This window comes from Echeneis naucrates, chromosome 21 (assembly GCF_900963305.1).
Source record: "Echeneis naucrates chromosome 21, fEcheNa1.1, whole genome shotgun sequence".
NCBI lineage: Eukaryota > Metazoa > Chordata > Actinopteri > Carangiformes > Echeneidae > Echeneis > Echeneis naucrates.
This window is the reverse complement of record NC_042531.1, coordinates 11,201,342-11,223,909: the sequence shown is the minus strand read 5'-3', so window position 1 is coordinate 11,223,909 and position 22,568 is coordinate 11,201,342. Positions and strand designations below refer to the sequence as shown.

At 38.9% G+C, this 22,568-nt stretch overlaps 1 protein-coding gene across 1 annotated transcript; it reads left to right on the top strand.

Moving 5' to 3' along the window:
* The first annotated feature begins 1,703 nt into the window (after positions 1-1,703).
* Positions 1,704-21,583, top strand: slc4a10b (solute carrier family 4 member 10b). The gene is made up of 25 exons (XM_029530586.1): positions 1,704-1,751; positions 2,724-2,765; positions 9,389-9,470; positions 10,831-10,983; positions 11,127-11,265; positions 11,682-11,842; positions 11,927-12,112; positions 13,513-13,598; positions 14,175-14,332; positions 14,515-14,602; positions 15,164-15,310; positions 15,460-15,563; positions 16,246-16,420; positions 16,553-16,686; positions 16,957-17,202; positions 17,346-17,451; positions 17,796-17,957; positions 18,504-18,617; positions 18,735-18,896; positions 19,014-19,265; positions 19,389-19,457; positions 20,313-20,486; positions 21,115-21,234; positions 21,352-21,416; positions 21,508-21,583. Exons 1-25 carry the CDS (start codon positions 1,704-1,706, stop codon positions 21,581-21,583), a joined length of 3,249 nt encoding a protein of 1,082 aa, XP_029386446.1.
* Positions 21,584-22,568: the final 985 nt, after the last annotated feature.

Here is a 22,568-nt window from a genome sequence, read left to right as displayed (position 1 = left end):
TAGGTCAAATCTGAAAAAGTGTGAAGTTGACAAGTTTACTGTCAGGTGGCCAAAATGACGCACGAAGAGAAAGAAAGCCTATTGTGTGCACAGACCTTCAGCAGCTATGGGATGGTTTAATCTAAAATGTGGTTAAAAAAATAAAAATAAGTAATAATAATAACAATAATAGTAACGATAATCTTTTTTAATGGCATTGTTGTTGTTGTTTTGTTGTTGTACAATTGTTTACCTTTGCCTTTTTAATGTGGAAAATGATTGATCACTGAAACCAATAAAGTCAATAAAGTTATGTACGTGTATAATTAGAAGTAACGCTGGGTAAACTCAGTTGCACTTAATTGGGATTTCAATGTGAAGGAGATGTTCACAGCTGTCGATTGGAATTGTGCTATTTTGTCTGTCACAGAGTGTGTGTGTGTGTGTGTGTGTGTGTGCGCTCACTGTGACAGGCAGCGATGGGCCTTCCCAGGGATAAACAGCAGATGGCGATAAATAAATGCCGGTCCTGTGGTCGAGCTGCTCTTCACTCTGTAGCCTACTTGTGGATCTCAGGAGGTCGGAACAGTCCAGTGGAACCTACAAAGAACTGCACACATAAAAAAAATCTGTAATTATTAAAACGAACTTGTATTTTAGTCTCGATTATACATCCTAATTTTCTCGTTTTCATCTGGATTCTGCTGCGCACAAATTGTGATCTACACCAGATGGCGGCACTTTCCTATTATTAAAGGGATCCCTGCTGTTAACAGGAGGACAGTAACTGGACTGCCAAATGCGTTTTCAGGAGCAATCCCCCAGCTCTGATCAACACCACCGCCAACAGGCTCCTAAACCAAAAAGGTACAACTCGGAACTCACAAGTCGAGATGCAAATACCCATATGAACACAACAAAAACGAAATCAGCCCTAATCCTGCTGCACCTTCATGCCTCGTGTGGAGATCTGGTCATCGTTTGCTTTAGTAACTTCGAAACAAGCCACGTTCACTTCTGTCTTAAGAAAGATCTCTCAGGAAATTTGCCAACAGTCACCATCATTTCTCTGGAAAATGATGGATCCATTTCTCATATGAGAATTTGGAATGGATCCCAGTCAGTGTGCGCATTTGCCCAGAGTTGTTAGTTTTATACACAGAGGTGTAGGCCAACTGTACATCTTAATCACTGATCTTTCTATTACTGCAGAGTTATAGTATTAATCTCACAATCACGACTTTGTGTGGAATAGTTTTACAAATGATGCAGTTCATATATTGAGTTAATTTAAAGGTTTCCCATACGTGCTTTTTTGGGGGGGATTTCAGCAGACTATCTGTGAACTAAAGAGATGGTGTGGGATGTGTGTGAGGAAAAGGTCAGCTTTTCTGGCTAAAATAGTAAGCCTGTCCTCACTGAGTCACCGTGTGAAAAGATTGTATAACCTCCAACGATAAACTGTTTTGGAGAGGAGATGCTGATTTCAGTGTGATCTGCCTCCAGCTGCTTTTCGTCACCTGTGTGAGAGAAAAGCTGAGCGCGTCCTGTTTGTTTGTTTTTTTCTGAAGTGGGACAGAATCTGAGTGAAGCGCCAATCATGCTGATTTAAACATGTGAGCTGCTGCGTGGTGGCTCAGTCACCGCTGCGCCTGCCGGGGATTTACAGAGGAGAAGCTCTGCTCCGACCGTCTGCTGCCGAGGAGCGCCTACAGGAGGAGAGGATGGACCCGGCGGACCACGGCCCTCAGATAGAGCCGCTGCTGCCATCGGTAAACACCTCTGATCTTTAGGGGGGGGGGGACTTTGTATGCTTGACCACTTCGTTAGATCTGATAGAGAAATGTAAAAGATGATCCAGGAGACAGATGTTTCAGTCAGTGTGCAGCTTTTAACTTCAGAGCTCTGAACAACCACCAGAAAACTACTTTGAGTCTTGACAATGACCGTATGACAGTTTCTAACCAGATGTTACTGCATTACTGACTGAAGACCTACTGATTTAGCAAAAATGTGACTTCCTGTTTTGAAAAGTTCCAGTTTCTTTTTATGTTGCAGTATAACATAGATTTATAGTAGAACTACAAATCTACTGTAGTGATTGAGTGAGGTTCTAATATTTTGGCTGTGAAATCCCTCTTGCATATGCCCCGTTAATCTAGTGAATTCAGACAGAAGTATGATTGTTGGATAAAAGTTAATGTAAATTGTAGTACATATGTCCCGAGAGTGTGCCACTCTGTCATAGCTGCCAAATTCATACTAAGGAAGATATCCTCAACAAAGTCAAACAATATTTTAAGATTTTTTTCTCTAAAAGAAATTCTTAGATCCAATCCAGATAAAAGATAAATGTCTCTCAGAGGATGTTCTCAGAGAGACACAGGACCCATCCCATTGGTCCTTGTTGGTCACTTTGGAAGAGATTTGTTTGTCATTATCCATTTGCTGTTTACATCAAAACAGATTTTTCCATTTAGCTGACGGTTTTAGACTGACAGGATTTTGGTACCACTTTGGCTTTGGCTTCAAAATGTTGGGCCTCAACATGACCTCAAAAGTCAGTCAACATTTAAGAAGTAAAAAATCTTTCACTGGTGTGGAACGAAAATATGATCTGATGAGAAAATGTTTATGGCAGTTGATTCCAAAAGTTTGTCATTTTCAAGATTTCAACCAAAAAATATTCATTACTTCTTTACATGTTATACTACAGTAATGTTTTTCTTTTTTTTCTTCAACAGGTTAAATCTTCCTTTGGCTCATCAGTTGGCTGTAGAAGTTTGGTGAGTTACATTCACTCGATTTTATGATCAAGATATGCAGGGAAATCATAGCTAAAATTTCTTCAGTCAAATTAAGTAGAACACAGAATGACTGACTATGCTGCAGAAAAAACTCCTTTGCGTGACCAAGTTGATTCAACGCTGCATGACAAGCTTTTCTTTATGCAGAGACAAGGCTGAGTAGGAGGCAAGATTTGCACATGATAAAATACCACTGAGCGGCAGGACTAATGCCACAGCTATAATCTCATGAGTCTGGTTGCTCTGTTGATAGATGCTCAATCACAAATTGGAGCTGTTTGACAAACCAGAAGGGCATCAGTATTTATCAGGCATGGCATGAAGCTGGGCAGCAGGAATTTGTTCCACAGGGCTCAGTCGACTACACTGCAGTCTGACTAAATTATTTGGGAGAGGACACAGAAGAAAAGCTCATGCATCCTGAAAACTCAGAGGATCCTTGGCTCTTCAAATATCAGGTAGGACAAGGTTGGACGCTGAGTATCTTCTCTGGCATTATGAAGCACATGTGCCCATAATGACTACTAAAGCCTGATAAAACTGCAAAAGTGACACAGCCTTTTCCTGATGACTACAACTAATCCATCTTGGAGTTAATATACAGAAATGAGGAGGAAACACATATTATGTCTGACAAAATGACAGCTTAAAGCTGTAAAATACCTTCAACAGCAGCTGTAAAAATTGAAGTGATGTCTTTTAGTATGTAGATGTTTACAGCAGAAACATTTCAGGATTACAGTGCATTCTGCACCACATTAAAGTTAATGACATTAATGCCCTGATGGTTCCAAAGTTGCCTTGGCGTGTATGCCACATCCTGTAATATCACATCAGCTTTCTGCTATTTGCTCGTCCTTCAGTTGGATTTTAGAGTATATGGTTGATCATTGTCTAAAAGACAGCAGTGGGTTTTGTTTTGCCTGGGCTGTAACTGGGCTTAATGGAATGAAAAAAATGAGTGGAAAAACAGGAAACAGGATAGTTATGGTATGTGAGGAGTTTTGCACAATCACTGCCAAGAAGCTTTGAGAGCTCTTCTTATGGCATGTAGTAGGCCAAAATTTTACAGACACTTTGTTAGTTTTTCATTGATCTGTCACCTGCCTGAGTCTTCAATATTTTCTTTTTAGATTCCTGTTCTTTTTCAGAGCTTTGTCTTGAGTATGGCAATTTTTAATGTGGTTAACTTCAGATCAGTGCCAATGTCATTATTGTCTGAAAATAGTATCTCACATCTAATCAATAGTATCAACGCTTTGATTATGTGATGACATGTTAACATTGTTGTCTTTTTGTCTATTCAACCCATTTAAACACAAAAGAGCTCAGTGTGCATTGTAACCCCCTCAAGTGGGTATGTGTTCTGAGAGGGCTTAACTGATTATGTTGCACTTACTCAAAAGCATAGAGGTACAATATACATGCTCTTCCCCAGAGAAAAATTTCAGAAAGTAAATGTGTTCTACTTTATATTTAAGGTGCCGGACATTTTATGTCTAACATTGTAAGCATTGTGTGTTAACATATAGCATAATAAATATAGAGTAATGTGGTTGGTGCTTTAGTTACAAATACTGGCACTTTAATCTGAGCAGGGATGTTGATCCACATCCTGTGTATTTTTAGACAGATTATCAACATCAGCCGAGTGCCCTGGCCAGCCCATGTGGCACTGCAGCTGTGAACAGCGGTGCCCTTCACATTCAAAACACTTTGATGGTCATCTGGTGGTCAAGGTGGCTCAGGGAAAAGCTGGCATCAAGCATTTGACAAGATAAAAATATGTACTAAAATAAATGCTCCGAATCTGTTTGGCTTTGCTGAGGAACAGCCCCCATCTGTGAATTTAACTGATCTCTTTTCAGCACTTAGTAAAAGCAGTTATTTGTTTGTTTTGCTTTCTGAATGCCAGCTGTTGCTGGTTGGATTTATTGTGAATGACAGTGTAAAATGAGTTTTACACTTAAGTCTATGCCATTGGAGCACTAATCAACACCACTGTGGTGCCAAGCTTTGATAAGTAATCATGTCTTTATGTCACCAGTGTTTATTAATCGCACATCTCACAGAATGGCGAGTTAACATTATAGCCATCAGGTGTTTGATGAATGCTTTGGGATTATTTTATGCTTTGATTCAGTTCAAATTCATTTTGTATTCCACTGAGGGGAAATTGCAATCAAAGCAGCAGCACAGAGTAAAAAAAAAAAGCATAGACAGTAAATAGAGCAGCCTGGTTGGGGGTAAATGTAGAAGGAAGGTTGAAAAATGTAAATAAATAATCAGTAAAAAATTAGGGGAAATAGGGATTATTTACAGTTGTATGCGAGTTATTTCCAGATGTGTGTATGTATGAGGTTGACCAGGAGCAGTGCTGATTGTACAGTCTTACTGCTATAGGAAGGAATGATGTGAGTTTGCCCTTCACACAGATGGGGTGTAGCAGCCCACTGCTAAAAGAACTTTGCAGGTTTCATGTTCACAATATTTATGCCACATTGTTGCTCAGAGACAACTAATGGAGTCCCATGATAAGTGGCAAAAAGATTCATGGTCCACAGAGGGCCAACTGTAATGCCTTAGAAGATAACTTTTGAAACCATAGTTTGACCTTTGACCTTATTATATAAAGATGGATATTGCCATCTGTGACACTATCTACTACATTTCTAGAGCGTGGTTTTTAAGCTTAGGCTAAAATCAAATTGTCAACATAATTTCATTTCCAAACCATATTTGTCATTGATGGAAAATATCATGATCAAGCTCAATCATAAACAAAATCTCTGATCTTACCCAATTATACTAGAATTTTTGCAAGTGTTGGATCGTGTCACAAACATAGGTGCTCTGTTTATCTACATTTAGAGGGGTTTGCTGTGGTGATTGAACAGTATGCAAAGGTAGTATGGCTTTCCCTTTTTGAATAAGAAATTAAAATAAGTTGATAAGCGAAAAGATAACAAGGGAGGATTGTTTCTCTCCAAGAAACATTGCAATTGAATGATTAGAGAAACAAAGATGGACAAAAACATCAGGCAAGATGGTCAGAGAAACTGGATGAATGTTGACACTGTGAATCGCCAAGAGAGGACAGAGAATAAGACCTGCCAGGTGACTGTAAAGTCCGCCAAACGCCAGGACAGAATTGCCATAAATAAAGGTCTGCAAGACTGTTGGAGTCTTTACAGAAGATCTGATGAAGGAGGACAGATTGGAGAGGGAAAAAATTTGTTGCCAATGCAGAAAACAAGGAATGCTGGTGGAAAAGCATATTACAGCAGATCCTTTTGTTTCAGAAATAGTTGCTACATATATATTGGAAAGTGAGACATTAATGTGCACATATGGACAGAAATTTCATGCGTACAATTGAATATTTCAGGTATGTCTCATTTCTTCTTCTAAAGAAGAGCTAAGACAAACATTTTACACTTTATGTATATGTATATATATATATATATATATATATATATATATATATATATATTATTTTTTTCCCTATTGTTGTTCCTGCTGGGTTTTTTTTTTCTTTTTATTACAGCTGCAACATGTCGTATTTTAGTAGTACGTCAATAATATTTTATTTCTATAAATGCAAGAACTCTCAGGAACAATGGGAACAGGAAAATGGTACTTTTATTCTGTAAAGGGCAAAAAGCTACCTCACTTCTTTTTTTTCCAAACAAAAGACTGATTTGTGTAATGCTGATGAGAGCATGTGATCACACCACAGGAGAGTTCTGAGTAATATGTTTTATGTTAATAGACCTGGGAAGGATTTACAATCAAAGCTTGGTCATTGGGTGGTTTTAAATGGGAGCAGTTTTTGTTGCATTGATAGACTAAAGTTGTGGAAGCAGTGGACCTGGTATTGCTGAATATACATCCTTAGCTTTTGTTCTATAGTGAAGATCAAAGTATGATGCAGGATTGATGTGCATTTAGATATGACACGAACCAACACATAGATAATAAGAGGAGTGTCACAATAATAGTGGGATGTTATTGTTTTTGTTGCTGGATGCTCAGTTCTTTATGCTGTAGCCTTGAATGATCTCGTCCGGTCTTTTCTGATTATAATCTAAGGACTGCCGATAAAGTAAAAGTAAACGTACAAAACAACGACAATAATAATAATAATAATAATAATAATAATAATAATAATAATAATAAGCCGCCATCTTGGCAGTGCCACACTCCGGCTGAACAAACTACACCGAGGAGGTTTGAAGTATGTGGGGTCCAGAATAGACTGCACACCGGTTTCCTGGCTGTGGAAGGTATTAGCTGTTAGCATCGTTAGCACAGCAGGGAGCTTTAGCATCTCGCCAAAAGCCTCTATTGGCTAATTAGCTAGTTCGTGAGCTAAGCTAACTACCCAGACATAGGAAGCCGAGACACGGACACCTCCCAGTTAGTGTTGACGTATAAAATAATAACAGTAAATAATATTCGCTCACCTCATATAGCAGTAGCACAGGCTTCCCAGCGACGACGGTCTTCGTGTTTTCCAAGAAATAATCGGTTATGTCCAGTCAGTTAGCTTGAGTGACGTCAGGTACAAGGCCAACGGCTTAGCACCGAGCGACCAGCTAAATGTAGCTAAATGTGACTCATAATTTTATGGCGTATAACGTATAAATGCGTGAGCTGTGGAGGAAATCTGCTATAGAGACCAATTGGGTTTTGTATCTGACTTGAAACATATTTCTGGTCTTGAGTTGTGTATTTAAACATATTAGTCTATGAGGACTGGCCTGTTTTCAACAACCGCGGTTTTTGTTACTTCCGCGTTAGCTTCCATCTCCAACCCCGGAAGTTGCCGCACTAGCTTCCTTGTTCCAGCTCATGGATATATTTTAAAACCCAAATACGAGCTCGGTTATAATTTCCAACAATACATCCACGGGCCAGCTCTCGTGTTCATATTGTGAAGTTCCTGGATACCTTTTGACTTGCATCATGTGACGTATGTTATGTTGAGTGGTAATGAGAAGTTGTCAGCCAACACAAGTGATTGCATCAAACTGCTGTACCTTTGAATACATAGTTGATGGACAACCCTTTGTAAAATGTTGCGCCCTTAACAGTGCAACTCTTTACGCATTACACTGGCACAATCTAATATGTTGATTTTTTCCCTTGGAAAAGACCATTCCTTTTGAAGGGCAGCATCCAGACCATCTAGTTTTACTCCAGGGATAAAGACTTAAAACTAACAGTGTAAATTATTGTTTGTCACGTCATGAAACTGCATCCTTGTAAGCACAGTGGTAAATGACACAGAGCGATTTCTGCCGGTTTTACCAATTCTCATTTACCACCTGTTCATTCGCATCTTCTTTCTCTGTGATTGCACAAGCAGGCTAAAATTCACACCACAGACTGCTGAATTTCTCGGTGACTCTTATCAACCAGATCCATGCGCTTAATGTCATCGTGTGCTCTGGCGATGTTTGTCTGTCAGTCCATCCTGCGGCATTTCTCTAATTCTACTGTTGAATTGTCAAAAAAAATAGTTTTTGTTGTGATAACTGCTCATTAACTGCTGTCACAAGTGGAATAGGTGTCTCGAGGGGGTATCAGCCTGGTGATGCTGTTGTGCCGGAAGGTCCATAGGAAGTGCTTAATTAGCTTAATGACATTTGCTGCAGTCATTCAGGATTTTCTCCTCTAATCAGACAAAAGCTTAGTACAAACGGATTATGTTTGCTTATTTTTTTTTTTTTTTTGGTGTTGTCATTTCCACATTTGAAGCTCTGTGTGGGCCAGTGCCATAATTTTCATTTCAGCTGTAATGTCATATCACAACTGATCATCATCAACAATTGTTTATATAATGGAACATAGGAGTCATGTAATAAGTTGTTGTCTTTTAATCTCTCCTCCAATAAACAGCAAATGTAATATTTCTTCCACCACCCACATGTTTGAGGTTATAGCAATATAAGTAGATACATGTGGATGGTAGAAGATAAACTGATAGTGTATACTATTTTATATAAGTAGATAGACAATGATATATATATATATATATATATATATATATAAATAAACTGCCGGAGGAAGATTGCTACCATATTTTTCTACTTATTCCAAATTCAGTCAAGTGATGATTCCAGATGTTTTGAATTGAAGATCGATTAAAAAAGGTATTACAGGTCACTGCAAAGGGAGCACTTTGAACAGCAACAAAGTTGGATCATAGTTAGGCAATTTACCACTCCCATTCTAAAAAAGCTTTCTGTTTGGACTAAGATGATAAACCTTCCTCTTCAAGATGAGTTGTGCAATTAGTTGCCACGGTAAATGCACTATTCAGTAAGATAATGTGTTTGCTCGTTATTCCCTGGATGGTGAGGGAACGTTAAGTCAACAGATTTTATCACATGCCATGAGCATGCTGGAATAAATGTTGTGTCATGTCCTGGTTTCAGCTTTATGGTCAGAAACTTAGTTATATAATTATGATCTTTTTTTTTTTTTAAATGAATAATAAAAATGTATATAATAGAATTATAAAAAAATAAGAATGAATAAGAATAAGAATGATATAATTTGCATGATTGTGTACATCTGTTTAATGTGTCCATCAGAGGAATGACGATGAGGCGGTGCTGGACAGAGGAGGAACACAGTCTCAACAGGGGACCAACTTTGAGCAGGAAGATCTTGAAGGTACCTCAATGTACACTGAACGTTTCAGGAACACAAAGAGCTCGAGGCACTAAAAGGCCGGTGCAGCTGAGTCCGCCCCCTCTTTGCAACTGCTGCATTTCTCTTGACAGCTTTTCCATAGTTAAAGATAAGAGCAGAGTGGGAGGCAGAAACAGTGGGTGAAATGAACAAACATCAGTATTTTTTTTTTTTTACAAGCAATGAAAATCCCAACAAGTCATATGAGCAAACTGAATCCATCTGTATCTACAGCAAGGCTGCCACAAGACCACATCAGAGTGGCCAAAAGTCATGATCAAGATATTGTGATATCTGCTAATAGCTCTTTTTTGGCAAATGAATTTGAGTCTAATACAAGTAAACAGAAATAGGAAAGAGTCTGTGACCATAATTGGAGAATTCTCAAAGGAAAATTTATAGTTAAAGCAGTTACTCTAGCATTTCCTCGAAGAATGCAGTATACAAAATCTAAATTGAATGCTCGTACAAAGAGATAATGTTTCAGTTATTTAAAATCTCAAAAACATAACATAAATGGGGGCTTGATAAATACATTAATTAATTACTTGTGTCATGGAACGTCTACTATTTTGGTGTATCTGTGACAGTCTTATTGCAGAATACTGTATATACTGTATGTGGTTGTTTGAATCCTCGTAGCTTACTCTAGTAAGCTGAGTGGGATGACTCATCTGTGTGAAAACAACTGCACTCTCACTTCTCGCTCTCTCTATCTCTATCACACAGTCTCACACTTGTGCAAACACAAACATAGACACACATGTACATGTTAGGCAAGGCATTTAACAGTAAAAAAAGGTTACGTGAATTAGCAACCAGGCAACACAAATTCACACACCTGCAGGCCTTTATAGGGGCCTTGCACATAAGGAAATAATTTACAAACACAAATCCCTAATCAGGCAATTGTAATATTTTGCACATTTATTTGATCTGTAAGTTAACTTCTATTAATGTGAAAACACATACTATACATTAGTTTCTTGAAAATAGTTATATACTACTATCTTAGATGCCACAATCAATCAGTCACACTTTGTTTAAAACTGGTTGCCTTATGAGGGTAACACATAGCATTAATTTGCTTGGAGTTTAAAGAATTCATAAAACAGTAAACTCACATTGAATGGTACAAAGCTTAATAGAGCCATGCAGCGTAGTGTTTAACCATGACCCATGATACCATAATGATTATTGGTAAAGCTCACAAGACGGACGAGCAGACGCCAACACACACACACACACACACACACACACACAAACACAAACATAAACATCCTCAGGCAGGCATGTTGCAGTAGATTTATCTTTAACAGCTGTGGGACTTGTCCCCACGCAGGCCACAGGACTCTCTACATTGGTGTCCACGTCCCTTTGGGCAGTACAAGGCACCGCAGTCATCGCAGGCACCGTCACCATGGAAACAAGCACAGGAGGAAGAGCAGGGACCCCGCCCTTACCTTGGTTGAGGGTAGAGAGTCTCCTGTTTATGGTACTAATCACAATGTTGCACTTAAAGGTGTTACAGCATAGAAAATAAGTATTTTATATACTTTTCTTCATGACTGCTTGATATCTCAAGATACTTGATAAGGCGTTTCAGTTTTGAGCACTTACCAGTCCTTATGTTCTCAGACACACCCTCCCAGAGAGTCCAGTTTCTGCTGGGCACTGAGGATGACAATGAGGAGCATATCCCTCATGACCTGTTTACAGAGATGGATGAGATCTGTGTGAAAGATGGAGAGCATTCTGAGTGGCGGGAGAGTGCCAGGTACTGTAAGACTGTCCAGTCTTTCATATAGCATTTATACATAGTCATGACCTGCATGTTATCAGTGAAAGCTGTGATTGAATGGACCTTCCATCTCGGTGATCCCACTTATGCTGATGAGAGATGTAGCTGTGTGTCTAATATTTGTGTTTCCATTACACTAAGTAATTGCATTTCATTTTTATTCAGTCCTTGTCTGTGTGAATCAAGACATAGAATCTATTCATTATGTGACTTATGGTCCTCTGTTAAAATGGTAAAACAGACATATTTTATTTACAGTGATACCATGATGAAAGGCAATAAGGAAAATGGGACCCAGAACAAATGAATGTTGTTGTTGCAGCTAGAACAGATTGGCAGCCAATTTGCCGTCTGCTGGTGTCTCCTTACTGGAACTCATGCCCTTGTTTCAGGTGGCTGAAGTTTGAAGAAGATGTTGAGGATGGCGGAGAGCGTTGGAGTAAACCTTATGTAGCGACTCTGTCTCTACACAGTCTGTTTGAGCTTCGAAGCTGTATCATCAATAGCACCGTGCTGCTTGACATGAGGGCTAATACCATTGAAGAGATTGCAGGTAAATACATACAGTATTTGACAACAGACTCTCAATTAGATCCTTTAAACATGAATCTAAATAGTCTGTCCATGTCTCCCTCAGATATGGTGTTGGACCACCAGGAGTTATACTCTCCATTGGGGGATGAGCTCAGACAGAAAGTGAGGGAAGCACTGTTGAAAAAGCACCATCACCAGAATCAGAAGAAGCTTGCCAATCGCCTACCAATTGTACGCTCCTTAGCTGATATTAGTCGACGAACATCGGAGGTCCACCTGGACAAGAATGGTGAGTAAACCGGAGTTGAGTTCAAGGAAACAGGACAAAAAACCTGCCACCATACTGAGAGCACAGAGCCAGTGCCCCCACATGTACCACCATCAGATTCTGTCATCTGTTGCAAAGGTTCTTAACCTGGAACTTTTAAGTCCTCTAAGGGCTTTAATGATGGAGATTCCTGAGATGATTGACAGCATGGGAAAGTGGAAAAATCACATCTTTGTAAAGCCTTTTTCTTAAATCTCCTCCTTTATTTCTATATCATTGATCAAATGTACTTTACAAGCCTCATTGTAGTTAAATAAAACACTCTGGGAATGGAAGAATCAGTCTTTAGTTGAAGTGGTCACTGGCTTTTGATGTGTCATATACAAACTAAGAATGGAGCCTGTATACACATAACTTTGTTTTAAGGGGTCAGAAATAAAAAAAAAAAAAGTTAAATATTACTTTACTAGGCTTTTATATATGATGTGGACAGTATGGATTTAAATGTGGATACTTTGTACATGTGCAATATGTGTTTTTTTTTATATGCATATGGGCTTAACTTGCGCATGCTTCATCCACCATCTGCCCATCCACCTGCCACAGCCCCAGTTAAGTCAACAGGTGCTGAGTAGTACACAGACTATTTGCCCCTTCACCAGCTAATCCTTAAAAACATATTCTGCAGAGCACAATTCTCATGGTCTGTGTTGGTACTGGCACCTCAAAATAGGTTGCTTTTGTCTAGTCGAGTAAAGGTTGATTAAAAAAAACAATGTTCCTAAGTACACCATAAATATACAAATGTGCTTGCTATTAATCTTCACAATACAAGAACTGAGTGGCTAGATTCTGGGATATATTTAGATTGACTCATAATTGAAAGCATTTCTTGCCTATATCATTGCCAACTACATTTTACAAGCTTCGGGTCAGCCAGAATTCAATGATGAAATTACAAAAAGTGTGCAGCGCATATCAAAGAGTTTTCTAGTTATCTAGTATGCAGTGTAATTTCACTAATGTGGAATTGTAAAACTTATTTCAAAGCCCAAGTTAAATGATACATTTCACTTGAAGTTTATGAGCATTTTAAAGACTATTAGTCTTTAAAATGCTAAAATGCTAGTGTAAATTTTTTACCCTTTTATTAATGAATACAGAAATTAGACCAGCCCAGTCAGTCCCTTGTCACTAATCGTGTTGCCAGGAGCCTGAATAACTTTTGAGGCGAAGGTGGCAATGAAATCCTGGGTCGTTTTAGCCGCCCAGGGGAAGGAGGCCTTCGAGATGTGTGTTGTATCTTCACTTTTTTTCTTTCTGTAGAGATTCAGCTTCTCTGTGGCCAAAATTCAATTTTGTTCAGACATTCATTTTTGACACATGTTGATTCCTCTAACTCTCCTATCTGGATCATCCAGGTCAGTCATCCTCACAGGCTCAATTGGCGGGCGCAGACGGGAAAGGGGATGTCAGTAGAGATAACAGTTCTGTAGACTTCAGCAAGGTATGGTACACAGCTTGTACAGCTGCACTGTTTGACTGTGTGTTTCACGTTTTGTATTGTTAACAATGCACAGGACATCACTGATGGTCTTTTTTAATGGAGATGTCATCCAGGGAGGGATTAGGATTACAACCATGTTAAACATTATAAAGATTATTAAGAACTCATGATAACCACATGGGAATCAGACACTGTAAAGCAAAAGATAAAATCCTTGGTGATACATTTTACATAATGTGTATGAGTTTATCCTTTTATCCAATTCAGTATTTGAACTGTTCATGTGCTTTACCCTGCTGACAGAAGCAGTTATACAAGCTGTTTTTTAAGGAATAGATTTTTTTTATTATTATTTTAAACTATTGAAATCTTTATCTCTAAATCTTTTTATTTAGAGACATGTTACACATTGAATAAAAAAAACAAATTAGGTGTCTCAGTAAGGTTTAGGGGCAATTATGTGCCACCAGAACAATCTCACTGCATCTTGTTTTTTGTGTCTGCTCAGACAATGACTAACTGGAAAGGGTGACAGGACCTTTTACTCCATTCACTGTACCTTATCTTCTCTTTCAGATAGACCTTCATTTCATGAAGAAAATCCCAGTAGGGGCTGAAGCATGTAATGTGTTAGTGGGAGAGCTAGAATGTCTGAACAAGCCGGTTGTGGCATTTGTCCGCCTTTCCCCAGCGGTTTTGCTCAATGGGCTGGCTGAAGTCCCAATCGCCACAAGGTTAATGCAGGCTGATACTTTAACACCCGCTCAACCTCCTCTACAAATACCTCATGTTAAACCTACTGAACCCTGTCTGACCTCTATTGTGAAAATGCAGTTATGTTTGAGATTGAGATTAACATTTTATTTGATAATACGTTTTAAGATACTTGAATTCAGAGATCTGTTTTTTCCTTTAGGTTTCTGTTTATTCTCCTGGGCCCCTTGGGGAGAGGGCCTCAATATCATGAGATCGGAAGATCCATTGCAACACTTATGACAGATGAGGTGAGAAATCCATAATGAACTCCTTATCTCTAATCAGCATCCTCTAGGTTTTATTTATGCACAAACATTTTCAAAATGAGGCTGGGTTGGTTTGAATTTCAACCCAATGTTGAACTCAGATTTTCTGCAAGCACTTTGCATAAATTCACAGTCCAGCAGAGCTCAACAAATTACTGAAATGAAGGAACATTTCTCAGCATGATACACAGCTCAGAGCTTCTATGACATGCCTTTGGCTATGAGTCAGCCATCGTGTCCTCCTTTTTTGTCAGGGATTTAGGCTGCCATCCATCAACAGTAAAAGATGGGCTTTATCAGCATTCTTTGGAATGAGTGTTGATGATATTTTAGCAAGCAATTGATTAAAACTGTTGTTTCACATTGAGCAAGCTACAGGTTTTAATACCCTAGCATTTTTCTGCCTGTGTCGTGTTCTTTATGTGGGATGCTAGACTGTCCATAGCTGTGAAAGGATTCGTGTGTTTAAATATGGTTTAAAATTGGCAGACAGTACAGCAGTGCACATGCTTTAAAAACATGCTCCATTTAACCTGTTTCCAGGTTTTTCATGATGTTGCCTATAAAGCTAAAGATCGGAATGATCTGATTGCTGGGATTGATGAGTTCCTTGACCAAGTGACAGTCCTGCCTCCAGGAGAGTGGGACCCATCTATACGGATTGAGCCACCCAAAAATGTGCCATCGCAGGTTAGTCTGACTTTAGTTTGCAATTAGCTCTTTTTTCCCCTTGTTTAGATTTCTACAGCATGCCAATTTCTGTCTACTCTTGGTCATTGCATGAGTAATTTTGTTCTTTAAAAAAAAAAATCAACTACTGTGCACTGTTTATAAAACAGGAGAAGAGGAAGAAAAGTAACATTTTACCTAACGGGTTAGTGGAAGGGGAGGAGGAAGAGGAGCACGATGGCCATGGTGGTCCAGAACTGGAACGGACTGGAAGGTGTGAAAGTCACTAAGAGAATAACAATGTGTTGTGTTATGCTGAAATTTGTGACTAGAAGAAGAATAGTTGAGATCTAGATACAAATGTTAAAAATAATATGTGCCTGCTCAGCCTGCTTAGCACTACTATTCAGCCTCCCAAACATCAATACATACATGCTGCAATACATGTATTTTGTTGTTATTTGTAACATATAAAGAAGAAGCAGAGAAAAGGTACTGATAAATTGGATATGGGGTATTGTGCTGTGTTTACTTATTTTTTTAATATTTCAATTGCGGTACCTGATATATACAAAATATATATTTGATCACTACATATTGAAGGTTCTGCTTATATTTAAATATTGAGCCCATAAAACTGAAAAATGCCACTTCTCTACAAACTGTATGCTGTAATACTGGTCGTCTATTTCTGGGTAAATGCGGTCTGTTGTTGTAGTCATAAAGTGGTTTCCATAGAAACATCCTGCCTTGAGATCTCTATTAACAAGAATATACCACACTAAGCCATACTCACTATTGAGCATTGGGAAGGGCACAACAGGGGAAATGGCTCAAGAAACAGGAAAAAAAATACACACTTTTTAATTGTTTTAGTAAAAAGACATTTTTGTGATGAAAATTTGAATTAGTAATTTAAAAAATCACAAGTGTCTAATTTCTGTTAATATTTCCAGGTGGTTTGGTGGTCTCATCCTTGACATCAAGCGAAAGGCACCTCACTACTTGTCTGATTACACTGATGCTATTAGTCTGCAGTGTGTGGCCTCCTTCCTGTTCCTCTACTGTGCATGCATGTCCCCTGTCATCACCTTTGGAGGACTACTGGGCGAGGCAACAGAAGGACGCATAGTGAATCACCTGCTTTTTCCTCTAAATGTTATCAATTTACTGCCAAAACTTGCTGTACACTGTTGTGTACTAACACAGCTGTAGTTCAGTATGATAAAGCCGTAATCTTCCTGTCCTATTTTCATTTCCCAGAGTGCAATTGAGTCGCTGTTTGGAGCCTCGTTAACTGGAATAGCCTATTCCCTATTTGCTGGACAGCCTCTGACCATTCTGGGCAGCACAGGGCCAGTGCTTGTATTTGAAAAGATATTGTTCAAATTCTGCAAGTATGTTTTAATTTAATTTGATTGTGCATACAGATCATCTTGCCATTTTGTGATTACATGTTGAATGTTTATCTGCTTTCTGTTGGATAAGTTCTGTAAACATGAATGTACCCTCTCTGAAACATCTGCCCTCCTATAGATCATTTATTGCATCACTTTTCATTGGGATAATGGCGTTCTCTAATCTGCCACAAATAACAAATAGTGAATTATCAGTGTAGGTTATGGTAAAATGTGCTCACCAAATCTTCTTTCCTCTTTGCCACATAGGGAGTATGGCCTATCTTATCTCTCACTGAGAGCCTGTATTGGCCTGTGGACAGCTTTCCTTTGTATTATGCTGGTGGCCACAGATGCCAGTTCCCTAGTTTGTTACATCACACGGTTTACTGAGGAAGCCTTCGCTTCGCTCATCTGCATCATCTTTATCTACGAGGCCTTGGAGAAACTTTTTCACTTGGGGGAACACTTTCCCTTTAATAAGAAGAACAACTTGGACAAACTCACCATGTACTCGTATGTGCATCATCATTCACAAACACAGTACTGTTTAAAGTAGTAAAAAAAAACATTATACTAAGCACAATTCTTGGAGGTACAGTAAATCCCTGATCAACAAGGGATTATTTAGTCACCCAGATGTTCATGTGCTTCCACAGATGTTCATGTGTTGAGCCTTCTGATCCCACCAATGGCACCCTAAAGTACTGGGAGATCAACAACATCACTGCCTCAGAAATCTACTGGGAAGCACTGGAAGTCAAGGTACTGCATATGACAATGGTATTTAAAAAAGGAATTCATGCAGTTATGGGCTGTTAAATGGACACAACAGCAGGAATTATCAAGTGACACAAAGATGGACCAAAAGATTACATTTAGGCTTTTTTCTCTCAAAGTGACATGCTTTCCCAGATCATGCTGAGCACCGAAGATGAAGGGCATGTGGGCTGGATTATACTTAATGTACTTATTGCAAATCACTCTAAAATCAAATTTCTTGGTAGTTTGTTAATTTTGATGCAATCGTGCGTAAACTCTGTTTGTGGATGCCTAGAATATGCTGGCAACAGTTGCACTGCTAATTATATGATTACTTATTGTTTCAGGACTGTATTGAAAAGCGAGGCGAGTTTGTGGGCAGCGCCTGTGGTCCACATGGACCATATGTCCCTGATGTCCTCTTCTGGTGTGTCATTCTCTTTTTTTCTACTGTCTTCATGTCCGCCTTCCTCAAGGAGTTCAAGTTCAGCAACTACTTTCCTACAAAGGTACATTGTTTTTAACTGCAATGTATGAAGACAAGGCTCATTTCTCTGCATAGTGCAATGGTACACTCTAGTGGTCCGATAAGAGAACTGTGTGATAGACATTAATTTATCTTCTACCGTTTATCCATTTCCGGGTTCTGGGGAGCACTGGAGCCAATCCAAGCTCACATTGGGCGAGGGCGGGGTTAGGTCACCAGTCCATCGCAAGGCCACCACACAGAGACAGACAGAAACAAACAACCATTCACACTCAGACCTACAGACAATTCAGAGTCACTATTTAACCTAAACATGCATGTCTGGATGGTGGGAGGAAACACAGGCACGGGCAGAACATACAAACGCTGCAAAGAAAGGCCCCAGGCCCAGAAACCAAACCCGCGACCTTCTTGTCGTGGGACAACAATACTAACCGCTATGCTGCCGTACTGCCCCTTTGTGATAGATAGAAAATGAAAAATTTGTGTTAATGGAGCCAGTTCAAATTTGTTTACATGAGATACGATAAAGAAAACAGTATGATTGAAGAGCATTTTTTTTTATCAGGTGAGGTCCATCATCAGTGACTTCGCTGTTTTCTTCGCCATCCTAACAATGGTCTTAGTTGACTATGCCTTAGGGATTCCCTCTCCAAAGCTAAAGGTTCCCAGTGTGTTTAAGGTAAGAAAATGTCATTGTGAAAATTCTTGAAATAAATTGCTTAATTACACATTGGTTACATTTAAGTAAATATATTTTCAAGAAATCACTATTTATGTCAATCCAACAATCCATAAGCCAACCAGAGATGATCGAGGTTGGTTTATTAACCCGCTGGGACCCAACCCCTGGTGGACAGCAGTCATAACTCTGATCCCAGCTCTGCTTTGCACCATCCTCATCTTCATGGACCAGCAGATCACAGCTGTCATCATCAACAGGAAGGAGCACAAACTCAAAGTATATTCCTGTACCAGCTCTGAGCTCTGGTTATGCACTGCATTACAATAGTGTCTTGGTTATAGTACTTCTGTTTTATTCTTTTATTCATCTTAAACTTCATGTTCTGGTCCTCAGAAAGGCTGTGGGTACCATTTGGATCTGTTCATGGTGGGGCTGATGCTTGGTGTGTGCTCTTTGATGGGCTTACCTTGGTTCGTAGCAGCCACCGTCCTCTCCATCACACACGTCAACAGCCTGAAACTTGAATCTGAGTGCTCTGCTCCTGGCGAGCAGCCAAAGTTCCTTGGCATCAGAGAACAACGGTTTACCGGCCTCATGATCTTCACCCTCATGGGCTGTTCTGTTTTCATGACATCTGTGCTGAAGGTAGTATTATTTTTATCATTTGTCCATTTTGGTGTAGATATTTAATATGCCCTGGCTATGAACCTTTAACATAGAGCACTCACAAAATAGTGTTACTGACATTAGACTTTCCTTGTTCTTCAGTTCATTCCTATGCCAGTGTTATATGGAGTATTTCTTTACATGGGTGCATCTTCTCTCAGAGGCATTCAGGTAAAAATGTTATTCTGATTATATGAACTTTATTGAATTTAATCTAACCTTTTTTGCTAATGTCTATCACTACATACCATTATTTCATAGGATAAATAAAGTATATATCTATATGTCTATTTATCTATGCATCACTTGCCTGCGACTATACAATAGAGCAATGTTCATTTTCTCATATTTCATGCCAAAACTGCAATTAAATCAATATTTGAACTCACAAATTGAAAATAAAATTAACAGACCTTGATGACCTCAACTTCATTCAGTTTAATTTAAGAGAGAGCTGGTCAGTATTATTCATTGCAGCCTCCTCTATCAGATACTGTGTATGCTGTTAACCCTCCCAAAGTCATGAACGGGGGTTGCCTCCATATTGTCTCTCTGCCCAGATAAAAAAGGTGTTAATTGGCCACTAGTGTGTTATCAGGATTAGCACAACACCTGACTGTTATTTAATTGCCCTGTTCAGCCTACATATTATTTTTCTTCAATTTGTAATACACGTTAGTTTTCAATTTTGTATAAATATTAAGACAAAAATGCACTTATCAGAGGGACTGGCATATTTAAGTCATTCATTTAGACATAGCATTTTACCTTTTACTTTTAGCTTGAACTTTCTCCACTAGATAGCTGGCTGAGTGTTTAATGATGGAGGAGCGGTGTACTATATAATATTTATATCATAAAAATGTTTGAAAACAGCTGAGTTGATGAGAGCAGAGTTAATGGCATTTAACTAACATTTGTTGGTCTTCAGAACCATATTACGTCACTTTTATAGATTGTTATAACCCAAATAGTAAACACCATGGAAAGATTACTTAAGAATTGTTGATCGTTTTTCCTTTACAGCTTTTTGACCGACTGACACTGTTTGGCATGCCAGCCAAGCACCAGCCAGACTTCATCTATCTACGACATGTACCCCTGAGGAAGGTGCACCTGTTCACCATTATCCAGCTCAGCTGCTTGGTTCTGCTCTGGGTCATCAAAACCTCCAAGGCTGCCATTGTTTTTCCTATGATGGTGTGTACACAGTCCAACTCTCCCATCTGTAGGCCCTTCATGTAATCAGCACACCTTTCACTCAACTCCGAACTGAAGTGTTAAGTGCTTCAGTACAAGTGTGCTTGTGGGATCAGCTCAACACTCAACTCAACACCAGTTACAATATGAATAGTGGAGGAGGAGAGCATTTTGTTCAGGATCATTTTAGTTTTGCTGTGTTGTTGTTTTTTTTTTACCCTCACACACACACACACACACTAAAATATCCCATTAACATCCATCGATCCACCTTCTACCACTTTTTCTGTTTCTGGGTCGCGGAGCTGCTCGAGCCAAACAATGCCAACGTTCTGGGCAAGGGGTGCCACAGAGCCAACACACAAAGACAAACAGAGACGAACAACAACTCACACTTGCATTCACACCTATGGTCAATTTAGAGACACCAATTCACCCAAACATGAATGTCTTTGGACAGTGGAAGGAAACACAGGCAGACACGGGAAAAACATGCAAACTCCGCACAGAAAGGCCCGAGGCCAGGAACCAAACCTGTGAACTTCTTACTGTGGGGCAACAGCGCTAATCCCATTAACACATTAACATTTTTGCTGACTCAGCTACTTTCATTGTGTTGATCTTGCAGGTTTTAGCTCTGGTGTTTATCAGGAAGCTCATGGACTGTATCTTCACAAAGAGAGAGCTGAGCTGGCTTGATGATCTCATGCCAGAGAGCAAGAAAAAGAAGCTTGAGGAGCTTGAAGAGGTGCTCTTGTTTGCTATAACTATGTACTTTTTCGCCACAACATGCTTACCCACAAGCAATTGCATTCATTAATATTTACAGGTGTTTTTTATTCATATTAATTTATTCAATCTTCAGGAGGAGGAGCAGAGTATGCTGGCAGAAGATGAAGGAGCAGAACAAATGCCATTAGAAGGATACAAGTAAGTTTCACTTATAATTTATGTACTTGTACTTGTATATTACATTTTAAATGTCTACAATTGTAAATTACTCTGTCTTCTCTTTTTGCAGAGGAATACCAATTATTAACATCACAGATGAAATGTCAAAGGGTTCTTTTGGAAATACTTGGAATGCTAACAGCTAAGACTTAAAAATAAAGACATAATGCTGAGACATTTTGCACAGGTGGCTATGCAGAAAAGTCGGTATAACCATCTTACAACACTTGGTTATTACTAATATTAAACACAATATCCTTCATCTTCATCATAAAAACAACCCCCCCTCAAAAAAAAAAAAATCAAACCCAAACATATGTGTGGGCACAAATGAGGTTACATAAACATTTCAATTATGAAAAAGTGTTAATATGAATAGTATATAACCTGGTTCCTATTTGTTCATTACATTGTTTGGCTTCTTTTTTTTATGGTAGCGTAAAACTCAGATTTTAATTTTAAAGATAGCCACCATGTGCAGGTTTCAGAAATGTTCAACATCCATGTCTATTAAATGTGTGGATGCTCAACACAACACAACAGTTCACCTGCTGTTGAAAAGTCAACTCCTCTACACAAACACATGCACACAATCCATTCATCATTAATTCAATTAGGCCTGTTGAAATACTAATGTGAAGGGACAGTTAAAACTTTGGCAGATATGCTTATTTGCTTACTTGCTAAAATGAGATAATCATACCTTCTTCGTGTCTGTACAATATATGATCTTGTCATTTGCAGCTTAGTTTAGCAAAATACCAACCTTGACTTGTTTTGTCATAACATGTCTGCTGTCTCTTTTGTTCAATAGTTTCAAATAGTCAAGTGTGAAATCAAATTAAATTTATTTATATAGCACTGAATCACAACAGTTACATCAAGGCGCTTTACATATAGACCAGGTCTAGACCGAGCTCTCTAGGATTATTTAAAGTGGCCGGGAAAAACGTCATTTGTCAAATGGAGCTCCTGTGGGGGTAATCTACTGGCAGGTACATTGTCATTTTTGAGTTGTTATTTACCATATTATTCAATAATGCAATATAACAGAGACACTATATAATAATGAAACACTCTGGAAGAGGCTTTACGGTGAGCTTTTTACTTTTGTTACTGTAAATACACGTC

Bases quoted from the DNA above. Each gene is read 5' to 3' on its own strand.
- slc4a10b (XM_029530586.1), top strand. From the start codon at position 1,704: ATGGACCCGGCGGACCACGGCCCTCAGATAGAGCCGCTGCTGCCATCG. The intron at 14,333-14,514 runs GTTAATGCAGGC...TTTTTCCTTTAG, and splicing joins GAAGTCCCAATCGCCACAAG to GTTTCTGTTTATTCTCCTGG. The intron at 18,618-18,734 runs GTAAGAAAATGT...ACAATCCATAAG, and splicing joins AGGTTCCCAGTGTGTTTAAG to CCAACCAGAGATGATCGAGG.